This window comes from Cryptomeria japonica, chromosome 5 (genome assembly GCF_030272615.1).
Source record: "Cryptomeria japonica chromosome 5, Sugi_1.0, whole genome shotgun sequence".
NCBI lineage: Eukaryota > Viridiplantae > Streptophyta > Pinopsida > Cupressales > Cupressaceae > Cryptomeria > Cryptomeria japonica.
This window is the reverse complement of record NC_081409.1, coordinates 786,685,785-786,707,063: the sequence shown is the minus strand read 5'-3', so window position 1 is coordinate 786,707,063 and position 21,279 is coordinate 786,685,785. Positions and strand designations below refer to the sequence as shown.

Below are 21,279 nucleotides of genomic sequence, written 5' to 3'. Positions count from 1 at the left end.
ATTAAAAAATAGCCAAAAAAATATAATCTAAACTACATGGTGTTAGCTAATTTCTCATCAAAGCGATTTTATAAATTCTTTAAAAAAATGTTGAGATATTAGGGAGAGCATGCCATACGCTAAGTTATGTTTTTTTTTAATTTAAAGGACCACTTTGTGTGATCCCGCTTTCTGAAACCCTTAATCTCCACCATTTAAAAAAAATAATAATAATTACAAATTAGATTCAGAGCACTACAACTCTTGTTCTTGATGCATCTTCAAATTTTGAGTGTAACTATCTTCATTTTCTTTTCAAAGTTAAGACTTTGATTATTTAAAAAAAAAGTGGCATCTTAAGATCCCTTTTTGGTCCCCCATCTTAGTGCACTTATCCATAGTCTTTATTTATTAATGGGCATGTTACAACAATTTATTATCATTAGGTTACTTGTTTCTTATTTTATTTAATAAAAATTATAAGTAAAAAATAATAATTTTTCTATTGAATACCAATGGAAGTGATATTCAAATTCGTGAATTTACTAGCCACTTACAGTTAATCAAATATAGAAGTAGTAACTTCAAAAGATAAGTAGAATCATAGTTGAAAGTATAATTATGTCATAAAGACATTACGGTGGCAAGTAGGAATTTCTATTATTCTCATTATGCTAGAATTTTTTACTAATACATAATTATGTGTTGAGTTTTCTATAGTCAAAATCTTTTCTATGCTACATATAAGTGTGGAATATAAATACTCTCCTTCTATCTAATTGCTAACTTCATAAATCAACAATCATAAATAAATAAACAAAGTTAAAATAGTTAATATCTAATGATAGATCACATCATGTGATTCAAAAAGTTTTTAATTAGTTAAGCAACAAACTAGGGTAATGAACCCTTTATAATTAAAAGCCCCAAGAGAATATCAAAATAGACCACTAGCAGCAATCAATTGACGCTTAAAAAGTTTGGGAATTTGTATTGAAAACATAAATAGAGCTGAGAATAAAACATAGTAACTAAGAAAAAAAATTGTCCCCATTCTTTAGTAAGGAACTTGTATAATTCTTGATAATCGATACTGGTGTTGGCTCCCATATCTTTGCTATGTTGAAAGGCACATAGTGTAGTAGTTGACCTATAATAGAAAATCTAGGACATAATAAGGTGATACATCAACAATGGCCCAGATCTGGCAAATTCTAACACACACACACAATAGGGCTCAGACACCACAACATAACTATTCCAGATTTCGGTAGTTGGCAATAGAGTATATTTTGGGGGGATAACATCGTTGCAGAAGTTTTGGTTGGGCGATATGTTGTAACAAATGGCCCGGGAAGACGAATTAAAGGAGCATGTGGAGATAACCCGGAGTCCAAAAGGATAGCATTCGACAAGAAGTGTAGGAGTTCAACGAAAACAAGGAGGATGAGGCTAGGAAACAATGTGCTTCTACACATACAACTTTGGAGACCCAACTGGTATTTCTTTCTGATTAAGTAGTTAGAATGGATTTAGAATTCTTTTAATTGTCATCTCAATAGGACCGCCTCCGAGGTTATAGACTACAACTAGCAAAAATCTTTTGGGAATAGTACTTTGGTACATCTCCTTCAAATTTCTTGCTAACAATGATCATTCACATTTTACGGATGTATCATTTAAAGAACCCTCACACATGGGACAAGAGTTTATTATATATCCAACACAACTACAACCATGCACTTCATAGCTCCATGAGGCACAATATATTTGAGGTTTGTATTGGGTATTATCCTTTGGATCCCATGGATATATCATTACCAATTATTCAACCTAATTTGTCAGCACATGCTAAAAATGAGGCAATTAAAGTAGTAAATTGTGTTGCCAAGGTTTAACAAATTCAACAAAAAGTTCATGAGATCTTGCCACACACCAAAAAAAGTATAAAAAAGACGTGATCAACTAGAACTCCTCATCGATTTCAAGATGGAGATAAGGTGTTCCTTTATCTATAGAAAGAAGAACTTCAAAGACCAAATATGAAGTTTCATCATCTTTGATATGGCCTATTTACCATCATCAATCAGATCGGTCAAAATGCATTTGAGGTAAATCTACCACCATTTCTGGGATTACATCCAATTTTTAATGCTGAGTTGTTGCATCCTTATTTTCCTCCCTTGTTAGAAACTTTAAAGGTCACTAAGCACATTCATAGCACAAAATAATTCAACAAAAGGTTCATGAGATCTTGCAACACACCAATAAAAAGTATAAAAAAGACATGATCAACTAGAACTCCTCATCGATTTCAAGATGGAGATATAAGGTGTTCCTTTATCTATAGAAAGAACAACTTCAAAGACCAAATACAAAGCTTCATCTTATGTGATATGGCCTATTTAACATCATCAATCAGATTGGTCAAAATGCATTTGAGCTAAATCTACCACCATTTCTAGGACTACATCCAATTTTTAATGCTAAGTTGTTGCATCCTTATTTTCCTCCCTTGTTGGAAACTGCATTTTTGAGTAAACTGCATTTTTGAAGGCCTTCGAAAAGGAATTTGGTCCCAGGACATGTCAATTCCTTGGAATGGTTGCCATAGGTATGCTTTCCAACACACTCAAACTAGTTCTCTTGGAGATCTTTCCTATGGTTTTAGGAAGTTTGAATTTCACCCAATGCGCTAGAAGTTATCCCTCGGCCAAGTTGAGGTACCAAAATAATACAGTGTTTTTTTGTTTTTTTTTTGTTTTCTTAGTTATGTTTCCACATCTAACTATTCATTTCTAATTTGAAAAGGACATGGTTAATATTGATAACAATTGAATTAGAAAGGTAATGAAGTAATTTCGCAATGGAATATATCTCTTTTATGAGTTTTATTGTTGGACATTGGTTGATGTGTTGTCATTGATGTCAACATATTCTTCTTTGTATTCCAGTGTTGCAATCAAATTGAATGAGTTGGTTTAGCATGTGTGTTGCAGATGAGCTATTGCAGATTAAAGGGTTTCTAGTATGTTATTTGTAGATGGTTCATTCCCATTTTCAGAGGTTTGCATGATATTTTGATCAAGTTATGAGATTCGATATTAAGGATGTTATTCAATTGTTTGTGTTATTTAGTATTCTGGATGTTGATGTGTGTCCTTAGTTCGAGTGGTTCATGATTTGGAAATCAACAAGCAAATCTTTCAGGTTGGCAATCAGTTATGTTGATGTTCTTGAGCTCTAGTAGAGAGATGATGATGATTCTAGTAATCTAAGATGTTGTGGTTGTTGTGGTGCAATTCATGTTGCTTGTGAATATTTCTAGATCGTGTTTTATGTGTATTGGTGGTCCGCATTGATTATTGTGCGTGTTATTGAATATTTTCTTTGTCTAATGATGTTCTTCGTGTTATGCGACATTCTTGGTGGTTGTAGTGTGTTGCGGATGATCGAGGCGTAATTGTTGGAGGTGTTGCGTGTTTGCGGTATTGGTTTAGGTCCAGGTTATGTCTTAGCTGACATTGTTTTGGTCCAAATGTATTGTTGTAGCATGTGAGTTTATTATTTTGTAATTTGTATTGAGGGTTTAGCCGACGTATATTTCATAGGTTGATTACTTATATAACTGAATGTAATAATCATTGAGAGAGATAGTGCTATGTGCGAATATTGTATAGATCATTCACTAGTAGGGAAGTTGTGCGAAGTTATGAAGAAGTGTGTTGGAGAGAAGATTTGACAGTGAGCTTAACCGAAACTGTACTCAGGCATATGGAGATGCAATTTTCATAGTTCATGTAATATGGATTGTTGTTCGAATGCTTTTGTAATTCAGTGAGACCTCCCGTAAGGCGGTGAGCCTTACCTAAAGTTTGTAGCCTTTCTGGGTTTCTTATTTGAGTAGTGAGCTCTAGGTAGTGTGCCTGAATGCATGCGCATTCCTCATTGTAATATTTCATTTACTCCTAACATGGTATTATCTCATTGTGGATAGGTTCCCACCGTGGTTTTATTGGGTCATAGAGTGAAGTGTTAAAATAGTGGAAAGCAATGACATGTTAAAAATGAGTGTATAAATAATAAGAATTGTGAATCCACCAAAAATGCATATGATGATAGTTTTTGCTAATATTCTCTGATGAACCTTGGTTGATTGACTCAAATTGTTCATATTATATCAATTTTCATAAGAAGTGACCCTCTTCCTATTATTCTTATGATGGAGAAGTGTATTTGGGTGATAAAAAGTTTCATTAAATTGTTGACCATGGGAAGGTATAATTGTGTTTCAATGATGGAAGGGTAAAAAATCTTACTCATATTTTGTATATTACATGACTTGCAATGATCTTTTCAAGCTAAATGATGTTGGGTTGCATGCAACATTTGGTAAATCTTATTTTAGGTTGATGAGGAAATATAATGGTTTCTAAAGTATCCCAAGTTGGGACTTTGTTACAGCTAAATGTTTCCACATTCTATAACTTTTTCAAAGTAACTAATAGTCATAGAAATGCATGTGTTGCGGCACTAGTGTCTAGGAGACATTGGTGAAAAAGGTCTTCAAATCCTTATTAATAAAAAGATGGGTCAATAGTTTTTTTTGGATTATAAAGCTCTAGAATAATAAAAATTATTCACTTAAATGTATTTGGTCTAGTAGTTGTGGGTTCTCTAAGTAATGTCAATTTTATGGCACATGTATTGATGATTGCTCAAGATACACATTGGTTTGATTTAATTGTGTTTTAAATATGAAATTTTCTCAAAGTTTAAAGAGTTCAAACAATTTTTAAGAAAAAAAAAAAGTAAAAAGAAAATAAAGCTATTCAAATTTGATGATGGTGGTGAATATATTCCTATTGAATCTGATGATTTTGTAAGCTTATAGGCATTATTGAATAAAATTGGGTTGCATATAGAATGAATCAAATCCTAATAAAAAGGGCTAGAATTATTTTGATTATGTTGGGACTTAAGCGTTGTTGTCACTTGTAGAGAGTTCATAAAAAAACAATTATCTACAAATTGGTGATTAGCTAAAAATGCAATGTGGTATTATGCAATGGTTTTTAGATGTAACACATATGTATATTTATATGGCGTGATATTGTGGTAACAAAGTATAATACATTTTGAGAACTCACTACCACATACTAAAGTTAGTGTTAATAAATTCACTATCCGTCCACTTTTCAACACTATTCAATTGCACCTATTTTCTAGCCTAAATCATTTAATTGTTATCTTCCTACAGTTTATTTTAGGTGAATAAATCTAATTATTTATTTATCTACATCCTCTCATCCTCAACACAAAAATTAAATTAATATTTTATTTATTTAACTTCTAATTTTCTCCACATTTTATTAAGTGGGCTTATCCATTTAATCTACTAATCACCCACTTGCATGGCCTAATCCTAGTCAAATCCCCCTCAAGTGATGCACATCCCCACATATGTACAAATGCATAGGCCATTTGTACACAAGGCATGGACCTTGGTACATGTGATATAGTCTTGGGACCATGTCACATGGATCAATGTACTTTCCCATCCCTCTTGGGTAATCTAAAGTACTCTTATTTTCACCACCTATTATTAAGTGGACTAATCCACTTAATCACCTAATCACCCATTTACATAGCCTAATCCTATTAAAACTCCACTCAAATCATGCACATTTGCACATGTGTGCAAAGGCATAGGCCTTTTGTACACAAGACAAGGGCCTTTGTACAAGTGATATGATGTTGGTACCATGTCACATGGATCAATATTATTACACCCCTCTTTCATTAAACGGTTTTAAATTACTTTTCTTGCATAATTTTGATGTGATGATTATATATGTATAAGAAGTTATGTGAAGCATCAGATGGATGAGTTACATTGAAAAGATCAAATATTGATTTAAATTGACATGCGATCTAATGTTTTAATTTTTATGTTCATGAAATGGTTTTAGTCATGCTCTAAATACATTTGTGTGACTAAGTGGATGCAAGAAACCTCATCACCCTCTAAGAAGAGAGGGAGAGTATCATTGGGGAGATGAGCACATACATGAGAAGAGGTCAAGTTGCCAATCGAGCTATGAACTCACTTCTATAAGGAAAGTCAACTTTGGTCAAGCCTTAGTGGTGTGTTCATTGTGAGTTGTAGGTTTTGGTTTTCATTCCTTATAATGATCTTAGACGTCAAATCCGGACTTAGGCCTACTATGGAAATTATTGGTATCGTGAGTCTAATAAATTTAAAACATGTGTATCATCAATGACTAATCATTTTGATTTTAAAGTTATGTGAATTATTTTGTAATGCACATATGAATAAATATATATATTAATCTGCAACATAACTATATATATATAGAGAGAGAGAGAGAGGGGGCTAGATAGCCACTTATCAAAACCAAGCTACGAATTATACTTAGCTGACTATAACGGCTGCTCAAGGTATTATAAACTTTAATGTATAACTTTTGTTATCGACTTGGTTCTTTTATTTCACTCTTTGCAACTATTAAAACTTAATTGATTTTCAATGCTCGAAAGCTCTAAGGAGTCGATAGAGAGAGCGAATTCATGGTATCGATTTGCATAACCGATTCTTGATTTAAAAGAAACTGAATAGTGTTTGGAATCCGGGAATTATTAACAAAGAAACCACACATTTCACTTTTGGTTTTTGAGCTAGGGAGAATAGTCACATACGTTGGTAACCTTGCCAAAGGAAGAGGATGCTTAAACAAGCCAATGAGCTCGATAGACACGAGTACAAACAGTCGGACTACGAGACTCAGCTGCAAACGCACAGGCATGCAATTCATTTTCTTAATTATAATCATCTTGATTCAACGCTTAAAATCACAGGATCAAGTCCTAAATATTACTCGAAAGAGCTTTTGTTTTATATACATGGCATTGGTGTATGCAAAGCCTTTCCATTACTGACTCTTCCTGGAGTAAAGCATAGCTTGTTTAAATGAAATGAGGTAATGCAGAGAAGCCATTCCGTTGAATACTCTCTACCTCCACTGGTTTAAGTTCATGCATAACTCTTTAGAAGGACAACGTAGAAACATAATAAGCTTATAGAAATATTTGTACTCGAACAACCGAGGGAAAACTCATAGCCTTCTTTGTTCATTTAACTGAATCTTTTCCAATGCTTGATCAAGAGTCAGTATAGATTTTAAATGGAGTCTTTGTGTAAGCCGTAGTCTTCCATTCTTGAGGACTAGACCATTAAAAACAGGAAGACTGTTATAGAATATTGACTTCAAAGCTAAGCTTCATGGAGATTGAAATCTTTATTTGCAACCGTGTTATAAGCTCGCAGAGAGCTCTTCCGGTTTGAGAACCATGAATTATTTAGAAGATAAGACAATAGAGGCTTGAAGAACACGAATACTGTAAATGGAAACTTGTTTCAAGTTCTCAGTAACCTTGTTATAGGAATGATTAACTTAAGTTACTTCTAAAGCCAAGAATTCTATGAGCTGCCTTTGCAATAAGATATCGATACGAATCTGTCATACCCTTTATAGTAGTATGTCGCTACCATGAGGATAAGACTACTTAGATGGTCTGACAAACTATTTAATCTTTTTTAGTATTGGGAAATAGCAATTTACTTTCAGTGGAACATAGAAACTTGAATAAAGAAGAACCCCTTCATAGAAACTTGAATCAAGAAGAACCCAACTTCATAATCTAGGGTAAATGCATCAAGATGGTGAACAAAAAGGGGTATAAGTGGCTACTTTTTTTTCTCAAAACAAGTAAACTTGAACTTCAAAAAGATATTTGAAGGTCATGCATTCAAAACTAAGAGTTGAGCAAAGAATAAGAATTGTAGTACTCTGAATCTAGGCTCTAAACTACTAAAGTTTTTTAAAATTGGATAAGATTAAGAGGGTCAAACCTCACGCTCACGAAAAATTGTTCCTGATTTTTTCAGAAAAAACATAACTTAGCTATTTTCATGCACTGCACAAAATATATAGTTAGATTTAGTATTTTGCAAAACCCTTTGGTAAGATGATAGGTAGGAGTGAGATCTAAACGTTGTGTATTTTTTTGTAATTTTCTATTGAGTATTTTGTTTTTTATGATTTTTTGAAGTGACTGCATCTTGAAAATTTGGTACATGTTCGTGCACTGGGCATAACTTGCATCAAAATATTTGAAAATGCAAACTTCTTTTTTTAGAAGTCTATAGAATCTAGTATAGAACAATAATGGGTAATTTATTTTGAATTTGGTCAATTATATCAAAAGTTATTAAAAAAATGGTAGACATGTATGTGAGGACTATCAAGGCACTGGTAAAGAAAATTAAAGTTTACTATGCTAATGTTGTCCAAAAATAGAAAAAATTATATGGTCAAAAAGATGAGAAGACATGTAAGATAAAAGTGGTAATTTTAGAGATACCCACTTGATCATTTGTACAAACCTGATGACGACGAAGTCGAGAAATCATGTTGGAAGATGAAAAAACGTGTAAAAGGACAAAAATGGAGGGAAAATGGGCTTGCAAGCCTTAGGGTCATTTTTCAACCCTCTTACCAAGCCAAAACCCGCACGGGTTCTGATGTGCAAGATAACCCGCTTGGGTTTTGAAAAAAAAAGTACCATTCATAGTTCTACATAACCCGTATGGGTTATGTAGAACTAAAAACATCATTTTGAATTTCACAAAACCTGTACGGGTTATGAAGATATCAAAATGTATGCTTGTAAACTTAGCATTTACTACACATATGTATAGACATACATATATAATATGTGTTTATGTATGTATATATGCATATCTATAGTTATATATACATATATTTATATAGATATATGTATATATGTTTGTATACATGCATGTCTCTCTTCTTTTCCTCTTTCTCGTCTTCCTTCCCCCATCACCGCCTATGTCTATTCTGAGCCCTAATTATCCTTCTTGAGTTCTATCTCATCTCCCCCTCACACTTCTCTCTGTCGAGTCTCTCACCCTCTTCTCCTTCTCGTTCTCTCTACCTCATGTCTCTCACACCCTCTCTCCCTCTCTCTCTCTCTGTCTCTCTCTCTCTCGTTATCCTATCTTATTCTCACCCTCTCCCCCTTCTCTCTCTTTCTCTCCCCCTCCCTCTCTCTTGACCCCTCGCTCCCTCCCCTCTCGTTATCCTATTCTCTCTCTCCCCCTCCCCCTCTCTTGACCCTACTCTCTCTCTCTCTCTCTCTCTCTCTCTCTCTCTCTCTCTCTCTCTCACACACACACACACACACACACACACCATCTCCGCCCTCTCCCTCTCTCCCCATCTCGTCTCTCTCTCCCCCTTTCTCTCCCTCCCCCTCTCCTTATCCCCTCTCTCTCTCTCTCTCTCTCTCTCTCTCTCTCTCCTTTTCACAATCTCCCTCTCTCCCTCTCCCCCTCTCCTTTTCCGAATCTCACCCTCTCCCTATCCCCTTCTCTCTCTGTCTCCAACTCTCTCTCCCTCCCCCTCTCTGTATCCTATTATATCCCTCTCTGCCTACCCCCTACTCTCTCTCCCTCCCCCTCTCCCTACTCTCTCTCTCTCTAACTCTCTCTCACTCTCTCTCTCTCCCTCCTTTTCCCAATCTCCCTCTCTCCCTCCATCTCGCTCTCCTTATCCTATTATCTCTCTCTCTCCCTCTCCCTTCTCTTTCTTTCCCTATCTCTCTCCCTCTCTTCCTATCCCCTTCTCTCTCTCTCTCTCTATAACTCTCTCTCCCTCCCCCTCTCCTTATCCTATTCTATCCCTCTTCCTACCCCCTACTCTCTCTCTAACTCTCTCTCTCACCCCCTCTCCTTATCATACTCTCTCTCTCTCTCTCTCTCTCTCTCTCTCTCTCTCCTATTCTCACCCTCTCTCCCTTCTTTTTCTTTCCCTATCTCTCTCCCTCTCTTCCTATCCCCTTCTCTCTCTATCTCTAACTCTCTCCCTCCCCCTCTCCTTATCCTATTATATCCCTCTCTTCCTACCCCCTACTCTCTCTCTCTAACTCTCTCCCTCCCCTTCTCCCTACTCTCTCTCTCTCTCTCTCTCTCTCTCTCTCTCTCTCTCTCTCTCTCTCTCAATCTCCCTCTCTCAATCTCCCTCTCTCTCCCTCTCCCCCTCTCCTTTTCCCAATCTCCCTCTCTCCCTCTCCCTCCATCCCCCTCCTTATCCTATTATCTCTCTCTCTCTCCCTCTCTCTCCACTTCCTCTTTGGTTCCTAGTTCTACATAGAACTAAGGCCAAAACTTCTAGTTTTGCATAACCCGTACGAGTTATGAGAAATTGTGAACTTCTAGTTTTGCATAACCCGTACGAGTTATGAAAAATTGTGAACTTCTAGTTTTGTATAACTCGTACAGGTTATGCAGAACTAAGGCCAAAACTTATGGTTTTGCATAACGCGTACGCGTTTTGAGGAACTTTTTTTTATTATTATTATTTTTGGCTAAGCTTGGTATTACCAAGCCTAACACATTTTTGAATTTCATAGAAGACACGCGGGTTATGAAAAATTTCGGTTTTTTTTTTGCATGTGGCCACTTTTTTGTTCACCATCTTGGTGCACTTACCCCTTAACATTATCTTATTGGTAATAGGCAAGCTATATCTAGGAGCACATATATGCAAGCAAGTGGGTGCAGTGAATGCATGCATTTGGGTGCTAAGAAGCAAGAGTAAGTATGCAGGTTAAGTGCATATTTTCACATAAATGAGTACAATATAAGGGTGAGGTAAACTTACTTGGTTATAGTCAAACCCAAATACCATATCTCTAGGTAGGAAAGATGAACTCGGAAGTCTTGTGTCTCTCAACCTATTAATCAATGCATTGTCCTTATCTATTTACGAATACTCTCTAGTTGATAAGGACGGAATGCAATTAGAGCATGTCCTTGCACCGCTAGTCAACTTGTACAAATGGGTCAATTGGAACTAAAGGTGATAGTCTTGAGTCAAGTAGGGTGGCTAGACAAATGACTGCATGTATGACATGTGTAGTAAGCATAACTAAATCTTTTGGCCAAGGTAGCACAATGTTTTGTTTGCGCCAGTTACTACACAAGAACTGAATGCATAACCTAGTCAGAGGTCATACTAGTTAGCAAGAGTCTATAAAGTGTGACCAACTAGAGTTGTGTAGGTACCTAAACACCAAGCTCAGATGGCAACTAAACCTAGTCCTATGTCTACACCCTCATGAAAGGTAGGGCCACTTTCGTAAGACGTGTTGAGGACCGCCAGGTCTATGGTTGGAGGTAAACCACCCCAATGATACTCTCCCTCAAGCAAAATATGTTGAGACTTGATTGGACATCAACTCAGACAAATTAAAAAAAATTGTAGTTTGCGCACCCTACTTAAATCTTTCTTTTATGTTCAGCTTGATTTCATGTGGAAGTAGAAATGAATATATTAGAATCACTTACTTCCATGCTTCCTTTCTGTTATTAATTAATGTATACTTGTTGGTTCATGAAAAGATGAAGATTATATGCAAAAAAATTGAATATGCATTTTAGATAGTATTCCTTTATGAAAATTGCTTGAAATTCTTTTAATTTTCTTGTTAGAATAAAAGTTTATGTTAAAAATGTACTTTCCCATCCCTCTTGAGTACTCTAAAGCAGTGTTCCACGGATGTTGGGGACGGGGAGACGGGGGGACGCAGGGACGGGCTTCGGGGACGGGGGGACAAAGGGAAAAAGTTTTGGGGACGGGTTTCGGGGACGGGGGGACTTGGGCCTGGGAGGGGGAAACGCGTTTCCGTGGAACACTGCTCTAAAGTACTCTAATCTTGTCCATCCAATCTTCCCAAAGAGAATCTCCACCATTAATTCTCCCCCTAATCCCTCTCAGGCATCCATCTCCTCCAACCATATGAGGACACTTGTCCTTCCATCTCTCCATGGCACTCAACTTGAGCAATTAAACTCACCTTTTGATCTAGCCATCCATTCCTTGAGACTAAAATCTATAAATTGGCCTCAACCCAAGCCATTTTCAATATATGATCTCGAATACAACCTCATGCTGCTCACATGAACACTCACATCGAACCATCCATGAGCACAAACACCATTGCTTGGTGTTACAAGGATTGGTTTTGGTAAAACTTTTATGTTTTAATATATGTTTGCTAACCATTATGCTTAAACTAAGTGTTTTTTTTGTTTTGAATAGAGTAGGTTAATATTGCTTTAGTTTATTTAAGCTCAAAATATCACATGCACTGATTGTGCTCCAAGTCTTTTTTCTGATGTTCAATACTCGGGATAAATACTAAGGAATGGGACAACAGTAAAATAGAATGTTTATTGCGGTTAGTAGCAACCAAACAAAATTTAGCACATTCTACTCAGCATCATGTTGGCACCTATGACAATCAAAATTGCATTTACGATGGTCAAACCAATCAACAAATATTAGCTCCATGCCTTGCTGATATCAGCAGTTTTACATGAGAAAAATACAGTATACAGCTCGTTGATCTCACACTGCAATTTCACTGACAAGTGACCATAGCTGTTGCGATTCTAATTCAGTATATGTTGGTACAAACCTCTTGTTGACTAGTGAAGAATAAAAACCACTCAAATACGGCCTAAATGAGGCAAGTTGGGGTATAAATTCGATTTTGCAATTGTTGATTACTTGGCTGATGTCAGATACTGGCCCGGAGGTATAACTGAAACTCAGAATTCTCTGTTATTATGATTTTTTGTGAAAATTGTAATGACAAGATGATATTGAATGCAAACTAAAGCAAACAATATGTACAATGCATGTTCTGCTTTTTCGTTTAATACGATGCTTCTATTCCTCTGATCCCAAAAAGGATCTAGAAGGCTGTCTTCAACAAAAAATTGAAGTTTCTGCATTTTGCTTCCACCAAGAAGATACATGTGCCCTAAACTTGATTCTGCATCTTAGTGGCTTGCAACAAATATCCAAGGGCATCTGTTGTGATGACACAGTATCAGGGAAAGAACATGGCTTTACCAAATCAATCTTTGGAGAGGAGTTGAAGATGAGAGCTGGTCATTGACAGCTGACCTAGGCCTTTGGCTAATGCTACACCATTACATTATGTGAAGCAATTCCAGTCAACATTATCATTATCATTATCAAGATCTACCTTCAAGAATAAAATTCTTAGATCAGTTATGTTAGCCTATTCACTAGGCTTTAAAGCAGACATAAATTAATCTAGGGTTATATTGACTATGCCCTTTAAAAACTTGTCTTTTCAGCTATAAAAACCTAGCACCAACTCCTAGTATTTTTGCAAGATTCTTAGTTAATATGCAGTGTTTTATTGAAGTGATAGGCCACTAACATCCTATATTACCTGTATTGGATGCCATTGTGATGAATATGCTGATTCCCATGTCTATTAGAGCTACGAGATTCCCATGTCTTCTAGGAGCCCAAAAATATGAAGCCATGGCCATCTTGGATTTCCTAGCTTCTAAACACATAAATGCCAATACTAACCTGAATATACTTGTAAATTTAATGGAAGTTGTTTCTCGCTAGGAAACTTAACATTCTTACTATGTGAAATTGCTTCCAATAATTTCTCAATACAAAAGGAAACATGGACTAAATGTTTTTTCTAGAATTATGAAAAATTATTCAAAGCCGAATGAAAGCTAAAGGTCTCAAGTCCCACAACCTCATTGAAGCGTGAACCCCTGCAATTTTTCCTCAAAAAACCTCTAATCAAAGATAAAGTTATTCATGGGAAGTAAATCCACAGATCCATGGCGTATCTCTAAGCCCTTCAATCCCCTTCATTCAAGACACACAAATACTAAATTTTAGAATCTCCGCTGCCAAACTTCAATATAAAATCTCAATTCCATCAAAATCAGAGTAATAAATAGTACAACTTTATATCAGGTAAGAAACAATCTCACCTAGATTTGAAGACATTTAAATGTATTAAACAAAAGAATGGTAGCATCTATCCTGTGTCAAATTCTTTATCCACTGCATAAGAAAACTCAAAAAGTTCCTGCTCAAGTCCAGTACAACGATTAAGAATAACTTTTAATAAAATGAGATGATACACAAAACGTGTTCATTCCATAATCAGGATCTGCAGATGATACAGTGTAAAGTTTTCTTTACGGGACATACAATAAAAAAAAACATGTATGGCTTTCCAAAAGATCCCATATTTTCAAAAATACAATTTACGGGAATGTTTTCTTTCTGTATGAATATCGATACACACAACAGCAAGCCATAATGTTTGAGCAATGTAGTATTGCAGAAACAGTATCCCCAACCCCATAGTGGATTTACAGTGAGCATAATAGGGGACCCTCAACCCACCCGTCTCCCCATTAAAATTTTTTTGGTTATTTGGTACTACCTCGTAGTATTGGTAAATTCTCCTGACCAGCAACACCCCTAATATTACGACCTGAAATTTTGAATCTGGATTAGTTACTTTTCACATACATTCAATGTCATCAAGAACTATGTAGTAGAACACAACTACCACTTAGGCACACAACATATGAAATCACTTGACATAAGGGTGAGTAACTTTCACCTTTGCAATTAGAAGTATTTTGATCGGTGCTGGTGTCCGCAACATTCTTGACCTTTACAGAAGCTGAAATAGTTTTTGGCAAAACAAAGAGAGAATTAGAGACAGCTAAAACTATTATCATAACCGAAACATAAATTCTCATGGAAATGAAAGGAACTTTGAAATAGAACGCAACTAGCACTTAGGCTCACAACATTTGAAACCACTTGAGATAAGGGCGAGAACTTTCACCATTGCAATTAGAAGTGTTTTGGTTGGTGCTGGTGTCTGCAACATTCTTAACCTTTACAGCAGCTTAAACGGTTTTGCGAAACAAAGAGAAAATTAGAGACAACTAAAATTACTATCATAACCAGAACATAAATTCTCGTGGAAATGTAAGGAACTGCATCAAAAAAAAATTAAATAAAAACATTTATGTATTCTCACCATGAATGCTCATGTCCTTTGTGAAAACTCCAATACCTTTGGAGAGATAACTACCAAAGATCACTGAAGTTTGGATTGCATTTCCACAACTTTGATTTTCTGCTAAAAATTTGATGTTAAACAATTAAAAAACATGAGAAAAAATGATGGTATCATTGGCTTTCATTTTAGTGGATGAAGGAAAATCTTACAAATTAAAATAGGGAGATGGAACAAAAGATCTACTGGCAAATTAACCAAAATTTTCTATTATATGCAATGCACAAAATGAAAAGGTCAATGTGTACCTATGTCATGTAACACATGTCATCAGGTTGATCCAATAATGTAGTGACAGATCCTAATTCCTCTGAATCCAGTCCAAAATCCATAAGGAAATCTGATATGAATTTATCAAGTTCAGGATCAATAATAGGAATGTCAGCAGAATCCATTTCACTGCGAGTGATAGAGGCATGACATGGAGATATGCAGTCAGTTGATGCTGCATTGTTGAAACCTGATCTGACCACATCTAATGCTGAAGTTGCAACCAAACCATCAAAATCCAACTCAGTTTTGATGTACCCACTTCTCCCTCGCTTCCTTGAGTTTAACTTGCTCGGAGAAGGATCTTTACCAGAGCTTTCATCTTTACTAAGGGCATTTGGGTTGGCAGAATTGCTTGAGGAATTCGAGATTTCAGAGGATCTAGTCTCAAAAAATTTAATCTCTTGATCTGCTTCTTCCCCGCCATAGATGACATTCTGGTCTCCAAGCAATAAGTCAAGGTTGCAAGCAAAACCAACCAGAATTTTGTTGCCATTGATGGCACATGTGGCTTCTACTGGTGATGCAGAGCTGTTGGGTTGATTGTATAATGCTTGTGGTGGGGTATGAGGGCAAGTTGAGTCACTAGCCATCTCAGAATTTGTGTGATGGGGCTGTTGCTTTCCTTGTGCAGCAACAATAGATGGTTGATTGTATGCACTCTTGCCTGTCGATGATGAATCGCTTTGGACCATAGGCTTGAGTGCAGAGTATGATGGTTCCCAAGAAGAATGGCCATTTCCAAAGCAAACTTGTTGATTGGTAAAGGTATGAGAAGAAGCCTGCCCTACTTGAGATGCTTGGTACATTCTATTTGCTGCCATCTGAAGTCCTCGAGAACTTTCTGCAACAAATAAAATCACATTATTCAGAACTTAGACTAACAGTCAGTCCTCATTTACACATATATTATTTATTACCATAATAAAAATTGTACTGTGCGAGTATTCAAGCTGCTGCAGCGTAGTGTTATAGATGTCATAGAACTGTAACAACAAATAAAAAAACAAAAAGTTTACTATTGAACACCAGGAAACCTGGAGGCCACAAGTTGTGTAACTTCAGTGATCTGTTTACCAAATGGCTTTCCATAACTGCCATCGGTTTTAATCTTCCCAAATAAACAGTTTTCTAATCCATTCTAGAACCTTCCATTTTGCAACCAAGAATTATTCTGATACACCTGAAATTCATGATGAAAAAAATTGCAAGCAAAACCTGATAGGCTAATAAATACCTGAATTTAATGATTGGGAAATTTGATTCAGCTCATCTGATTGCTTCTGAGATATTTTAATTTCGTGCAATTTAGTTTGACTACCTTCAAGTTCTGTTTCAAGCTCTACGATGCGATCCTGAAGCCTTGATATTATAACCTCGTGCAAGCGTCTTTCCAAATCCCTTGGTGAAACAGCGAAGTTTTCTATATCAAATCCAACATGTATTGAAAAACTATTATCTTCTTCTGATTCTGCATTACACGTGAGCCCATCCTCTCTGAGTTCTCCATTAACAACATCAGCAATGTAATCTGGATCAATCTGCCACACCATTGAAATTCTCAGGGTTATTCTGCGTGATCATAAAACACCATTGGAAAATCCTAAACATGAAACTAAAGAAACTTGAAACAGCTTTACAAATATGTTACTAAAATTTCAGCACAATAGGTAACCCAAAACAGCAGTTAAATTAAAGCATGTAGAAGGCTACAAGGCATTCTCTAACTTATAGTTCACCGAGTTATGCTGGACATATCCTCTACTCATATTTACTGTGACTGAATGTATCATTTCACTTAGCTTGTCATCAATAAGGAATCTTAGCGTGTTGTCAATCGTATATTTTGGCAATGCATGTCTAGTCATTTTTCTCATGATGACTTCTCAAAAAATTAACATCTTCAAGTGCCAAGTAAACCAATGAATTATGCTCCAGAGATAAGATAACCAGAATCAAAATGACTCCTATCAAAACAGAGTAGTGCTGTTTTCATAGTGACTGATCTGAAATGCAAATTAATGTGTCGCTAACAACCCAGATTTTGCAATGCAATGAAAGCACAAAGAATTGACTTTTTTTCACTTGGAAAATGAAACTTCGCTACAGGAATGGAATGGCTGGCACAAATTTAACGCGGGCAGCACAGCTTTAATATCTATCAAAAATAAATAAAGCAGGTTAATTTCCAAGAATGATAAGTAGCTAACCTCACTGATTCCAAAAAGTTTTCTCTGATGGTGATCAGATGAAAGCAAGTTGAATTCTAGTTTCTCCAACTCGGCTTCAAGCTCCGCTTCAATACTGGTCATATTCTCTATTATTTTAAGAGGGCCATTACCTGGAGTTCTCTCATCAACCTCACAGGCCTCCTTTGACAATGCATCAAAAGAGGCGTCACTTTGCCCTTGTTCTATACCCAAGGGATGTTGCGAGGTTCCTAAACAATTACGAGCTTCATCGGTGAGGTCTTTCACAGTCCATGGACCTCGCATCTCTAGCTCCTCCTCTAGGTCCTCAACCAATTCTTCTTTTTGTCTCAGCAAACAGGTAAGCCTCTCGATTTCCCTCCTGCTTGACATTATGCCAATGCCAACTCCAAAACAAACCAAAAGATAGCCTGCAGATGTATCTGTGAAATATAAAAGTTGTAATTAACCCAAAAGTCCAAACATCTATAAACAAAGCTTACAATAGCAAAAAAGCCTGAAGCTAAAGCAAGAATTCATTTTAATCATACCTGCCAGACGAGGGTTGCTGTTAACGTGAACAGCTTTATTTTCTGTAACTTGCGATTTAGAGCTAGAATTGGAGTGTTCTTTCTCTGAAGATAACGAAGAATAGGCTCCTCCATTAATGCCAAACTTGTTTGGATTTGCATAATTCTCTACCTGACTTGCAGAAGAATTCGGAGCATTTCTTGTTCTGTTTCTTGTTCTCGGTCTAGGTCTCCTATTTCCGTCATCTATTGAATCCATGTTCCAACAATTGCCTAAAAGGCCACGCGCTGCAGCCGCTGCAACTGTCCACATTCTCATCTTTCAACCAAATCCAGCCGTGAAATTGTAAATGCAGAGGATTTCTTCCTCTCCGCAAATACAACCACATATATTTCTCGCGTCATAACTCGCTCTGAGGCATCTCAGCAACGTGGTTGCTCCACCAGCGTCGTCAGACGCAATGATTGCTCAGATACCTCCAACGTTTCAAAATTTAATGAGGTTATCTGGTTCGTGGATACCGAATCCCCCATTTTATTCCCTTTGTTACCGGTGACAGAACTCGGTATAATTCCCAGTTGGTGGTGTGGGGAGGGCGAGCGTAAGACCTAATGTGAGCAAATTTTGCTAGTAAAAAAGAACGCCATTGCACTATTGGTAGACACTGCACGCGATTAGATAAAACATAAAGTTCAACCAGATTTGATTTTATAATCAAGCAGAATCGTACGAAGTGCTCTACAACAATTGTCCATTGTAACCTGCTGACTTTGCCACCGCCATAAAGTACTATTAAATAAATTTCAACTCGAAATCTTCTGCAGGACCAAATGGCCACAGGAACTGAGCTTCCAATCAAAACAAATTTTACCCCTCTGCTATTTTTTTCGTTTACAAACTGCAAAAATCTTGTTTCAAGCTCAAGAATCTGTTAGCTTTAAAACCCCGATATTTTCAGATCCACTTTTCATGTTTTTAGATCCCGTCGGCAACGGTAGGGAGATTGGTTTTGATATGCTATTTACCAAACAGATCATCTATAATTGGGTTTGAGGAATTTTGTGCAGTACGGAGTATTTTGAGGCTTTGAATTTTTGTTTGAGATTTGCTAATTTGGCCAAAACTAGGATTAGCTACTGGGTTTCCTTTATAAGCTTCCCTCCATTCGGGTTCTTGTTTGAAACCCTAGATGTTAAGAGAACCTAATGATGCATCGGAGTTTTTATTTTATTTGTTTTATTTTTTGTTTCGCGAATTTTCTGCCAAGAGAATGCAACTGAATGCATAAATTGGGCAAACATATTAATATTTTGTGCAGGAGCTTGAAGGGATTTTGGTAAGAAAATAAATTTGCAGGGGATTGAGCTCTGGATAAAGATATATCTCAAGGCACAAATTGATTGCATGTAAATTTGTTTGACAAAATGCCTCATTGGTTGCAAAATGAGAATAGATAGAAAATCCAACTCACTTATGATTTGCGTCCTTTGATTTAACTTTCTCGGAGAAGCATCTTTACCAGAGTTTCAATCTTACTAGGGGAATTTGGCTTTGCAGAAGTGCTTGAAGAATTCAAGATTTCAGAGGATCTAGTCTCAAAATCCAACCCACTTTTGATGGGTTCGGTTGCAACTTCAACATTAAACCAACAGCAACATTTGCAGCTCCTTGAAAAGCAGAACCCCCAAAAATTCTTCAGGGGACGGCGAGACAGAGGAGCGCGGGCGGGAACACCATGCAGAGGGGCGGGAGATTGAAATTTCAAAATGTTTATATAAAGCTTTAGTATTGTGGTTTTCCAAACCTGCTGTAAATTTGAAAGTGCATATTTTGTATTTAAGTACTTTTATTTTTTTATTAAATATACAAAAAATTAATATAAACTCGTTATTTGCAATCAAGTATAATTAATAAGCATGTATAGGCTAATTAACTTGGATAGCAGGGATTGTTTAATTCATAATTGAATTGAAGTCAATATGAATAATTAAATAGAAAAATTAGATTATTTGATTTGATGGATTTAGAACGATGAATGAATGTTAAATTAATTTGTCATTGTTTAAAATTTATATTTTTGATGTAGACATAAGTCTAGTTATTAAAATATTTTTTAATAGATCTTTTTGTATTCACTTGCAAATTATTGCACATTGAATGTGATTTGAGTTTTAATGATATTTTCAAATTTGGATTTGAATTTTGAAATTTGAGTTTGAATGGGTCAAGTCAAACCTAAGGCACTTAAAAATAAACCCTAGTATAGAATAGTAATATTGCGATGGACAACAAATGCATGGAAGTGTGAATAAGGGTATAATAACAATGAGTAAATGGTGAATCAAAATCTACCTAAAATAGGGGCGGGAGGGTTTGGTTGTAGCACGCATAGTATTTGTAGGAAGATAGCCATGGCTATTTGGTATTATTTCATTTATAGTTTTTAGTTTATTTAAAGATTTTCAATGTCTTCAAATATAAAGCAATTGTAAGCAAAAAATGAAATTGTTGCGAGTGGCTCCTATGGCTAGGGTTTAGCAAGGATGGCGGATTTTCGTAGGTGAAATCCCGAGTAGAGGTGATAACTGGGTTTCAATGGTTCATCATGGTCATAAGCCAGATGGAGTTCACCTTTGTCTCTAAGCAAGGTAGGAAGGGCGCTATCAGTCTTCAAAGTGGAGGCTTCTTCAACAGTGATGGTAGGGCCAGAGTTTTGGGGCAACAAGGATAGGGGAAATCGCCCCCCTGAGAGTTTAGAGCAGGTGAGTGCTCAACATGGGGTGAGAAGGGATATGAGCAAGGACAAGTGGTTTCCTTCTGGGCCTTCTTTGAACATGCAATCCCATAGGCTCAATCATTTAGCAATATTTTTTTTGAAGGGCAAGGAGTCAATGAGTATTGAACCTCTTCTTGCTAAGCCTGTTATTATGAGTCTGTCAGAGGATATGGAAAAAGAAGCGGATCATAATGAAAGAGCTTTCTTTGGTTTAGGGTTTATTTGGTGTTTCAAAGGTCTATTGTTGAGCTTAAGTGATCTTCACAAGTGGAACTTAGTTCATTGGGAACCCATTTTGGAAGGATGTGTTCAAATTTACCCTCATGCTCAAGGATTTTTTTGTTGTTTTTTGAAAAAGTGGAGGATAGGAGCAAGATCTTTTGTGATGCATTTAGTGGTGTTGGGAGGACAATCGTCCATTGATGTTGAAACCTTGGCACCTAGCTTTTAACGTGATTTTCTTAATCCTTTGATCGG

The 21,279-nt window shown here is 36.3% G+C and overlaps 1 protein-coding gene across 2 annotated transcripts; it reads right to left on the bottom strand.

Moving 5' to 3' along the window:
* Positions 1-14,031: 14,031 nt before the first annotated feature.
* On the bottom strand, positions 14,032-19,783 carry LOC131049208 (uncharacterized). 2 transcript variants are annotated; one of them, XM_057983251.2, is made up of 8 exons: positions 18,047-19,783; positions 17,517-17,938; positions 16,544-16,847; positions 15,285-16,150; positions 14,998-15,096; positions 14,800-14,862; positions 14,569-14,631; positions 14,032-14,436 (listed from the first exon to the last, which is right to left on the bottom strand). In XM_057983251.2, exons 1-4 carry the CDS (start codon positions 18,342-18,344, stop codon positions 15,285-15,287), a joined length of 1,890 nt encoding a protein of 629 aa, XP_057839234.2. In that variant the 5' UTR covers positions 18,345-19,783; the 3' UTR covers positions 14,032-14,436; positions 14,569-14,631; positions 14,800-14,862; positions 14,998-15,096. The 2 variants fall into 2 exon arrangements, with proteins under 2 accessions (XP_057839234.2, XP_057839236.2); XM_057983253.2 differs by having other exon boundaries at positions 14,800-14,851.
* Positions 19,784-21,279: the final 1,496 nt, after the last annotated feature.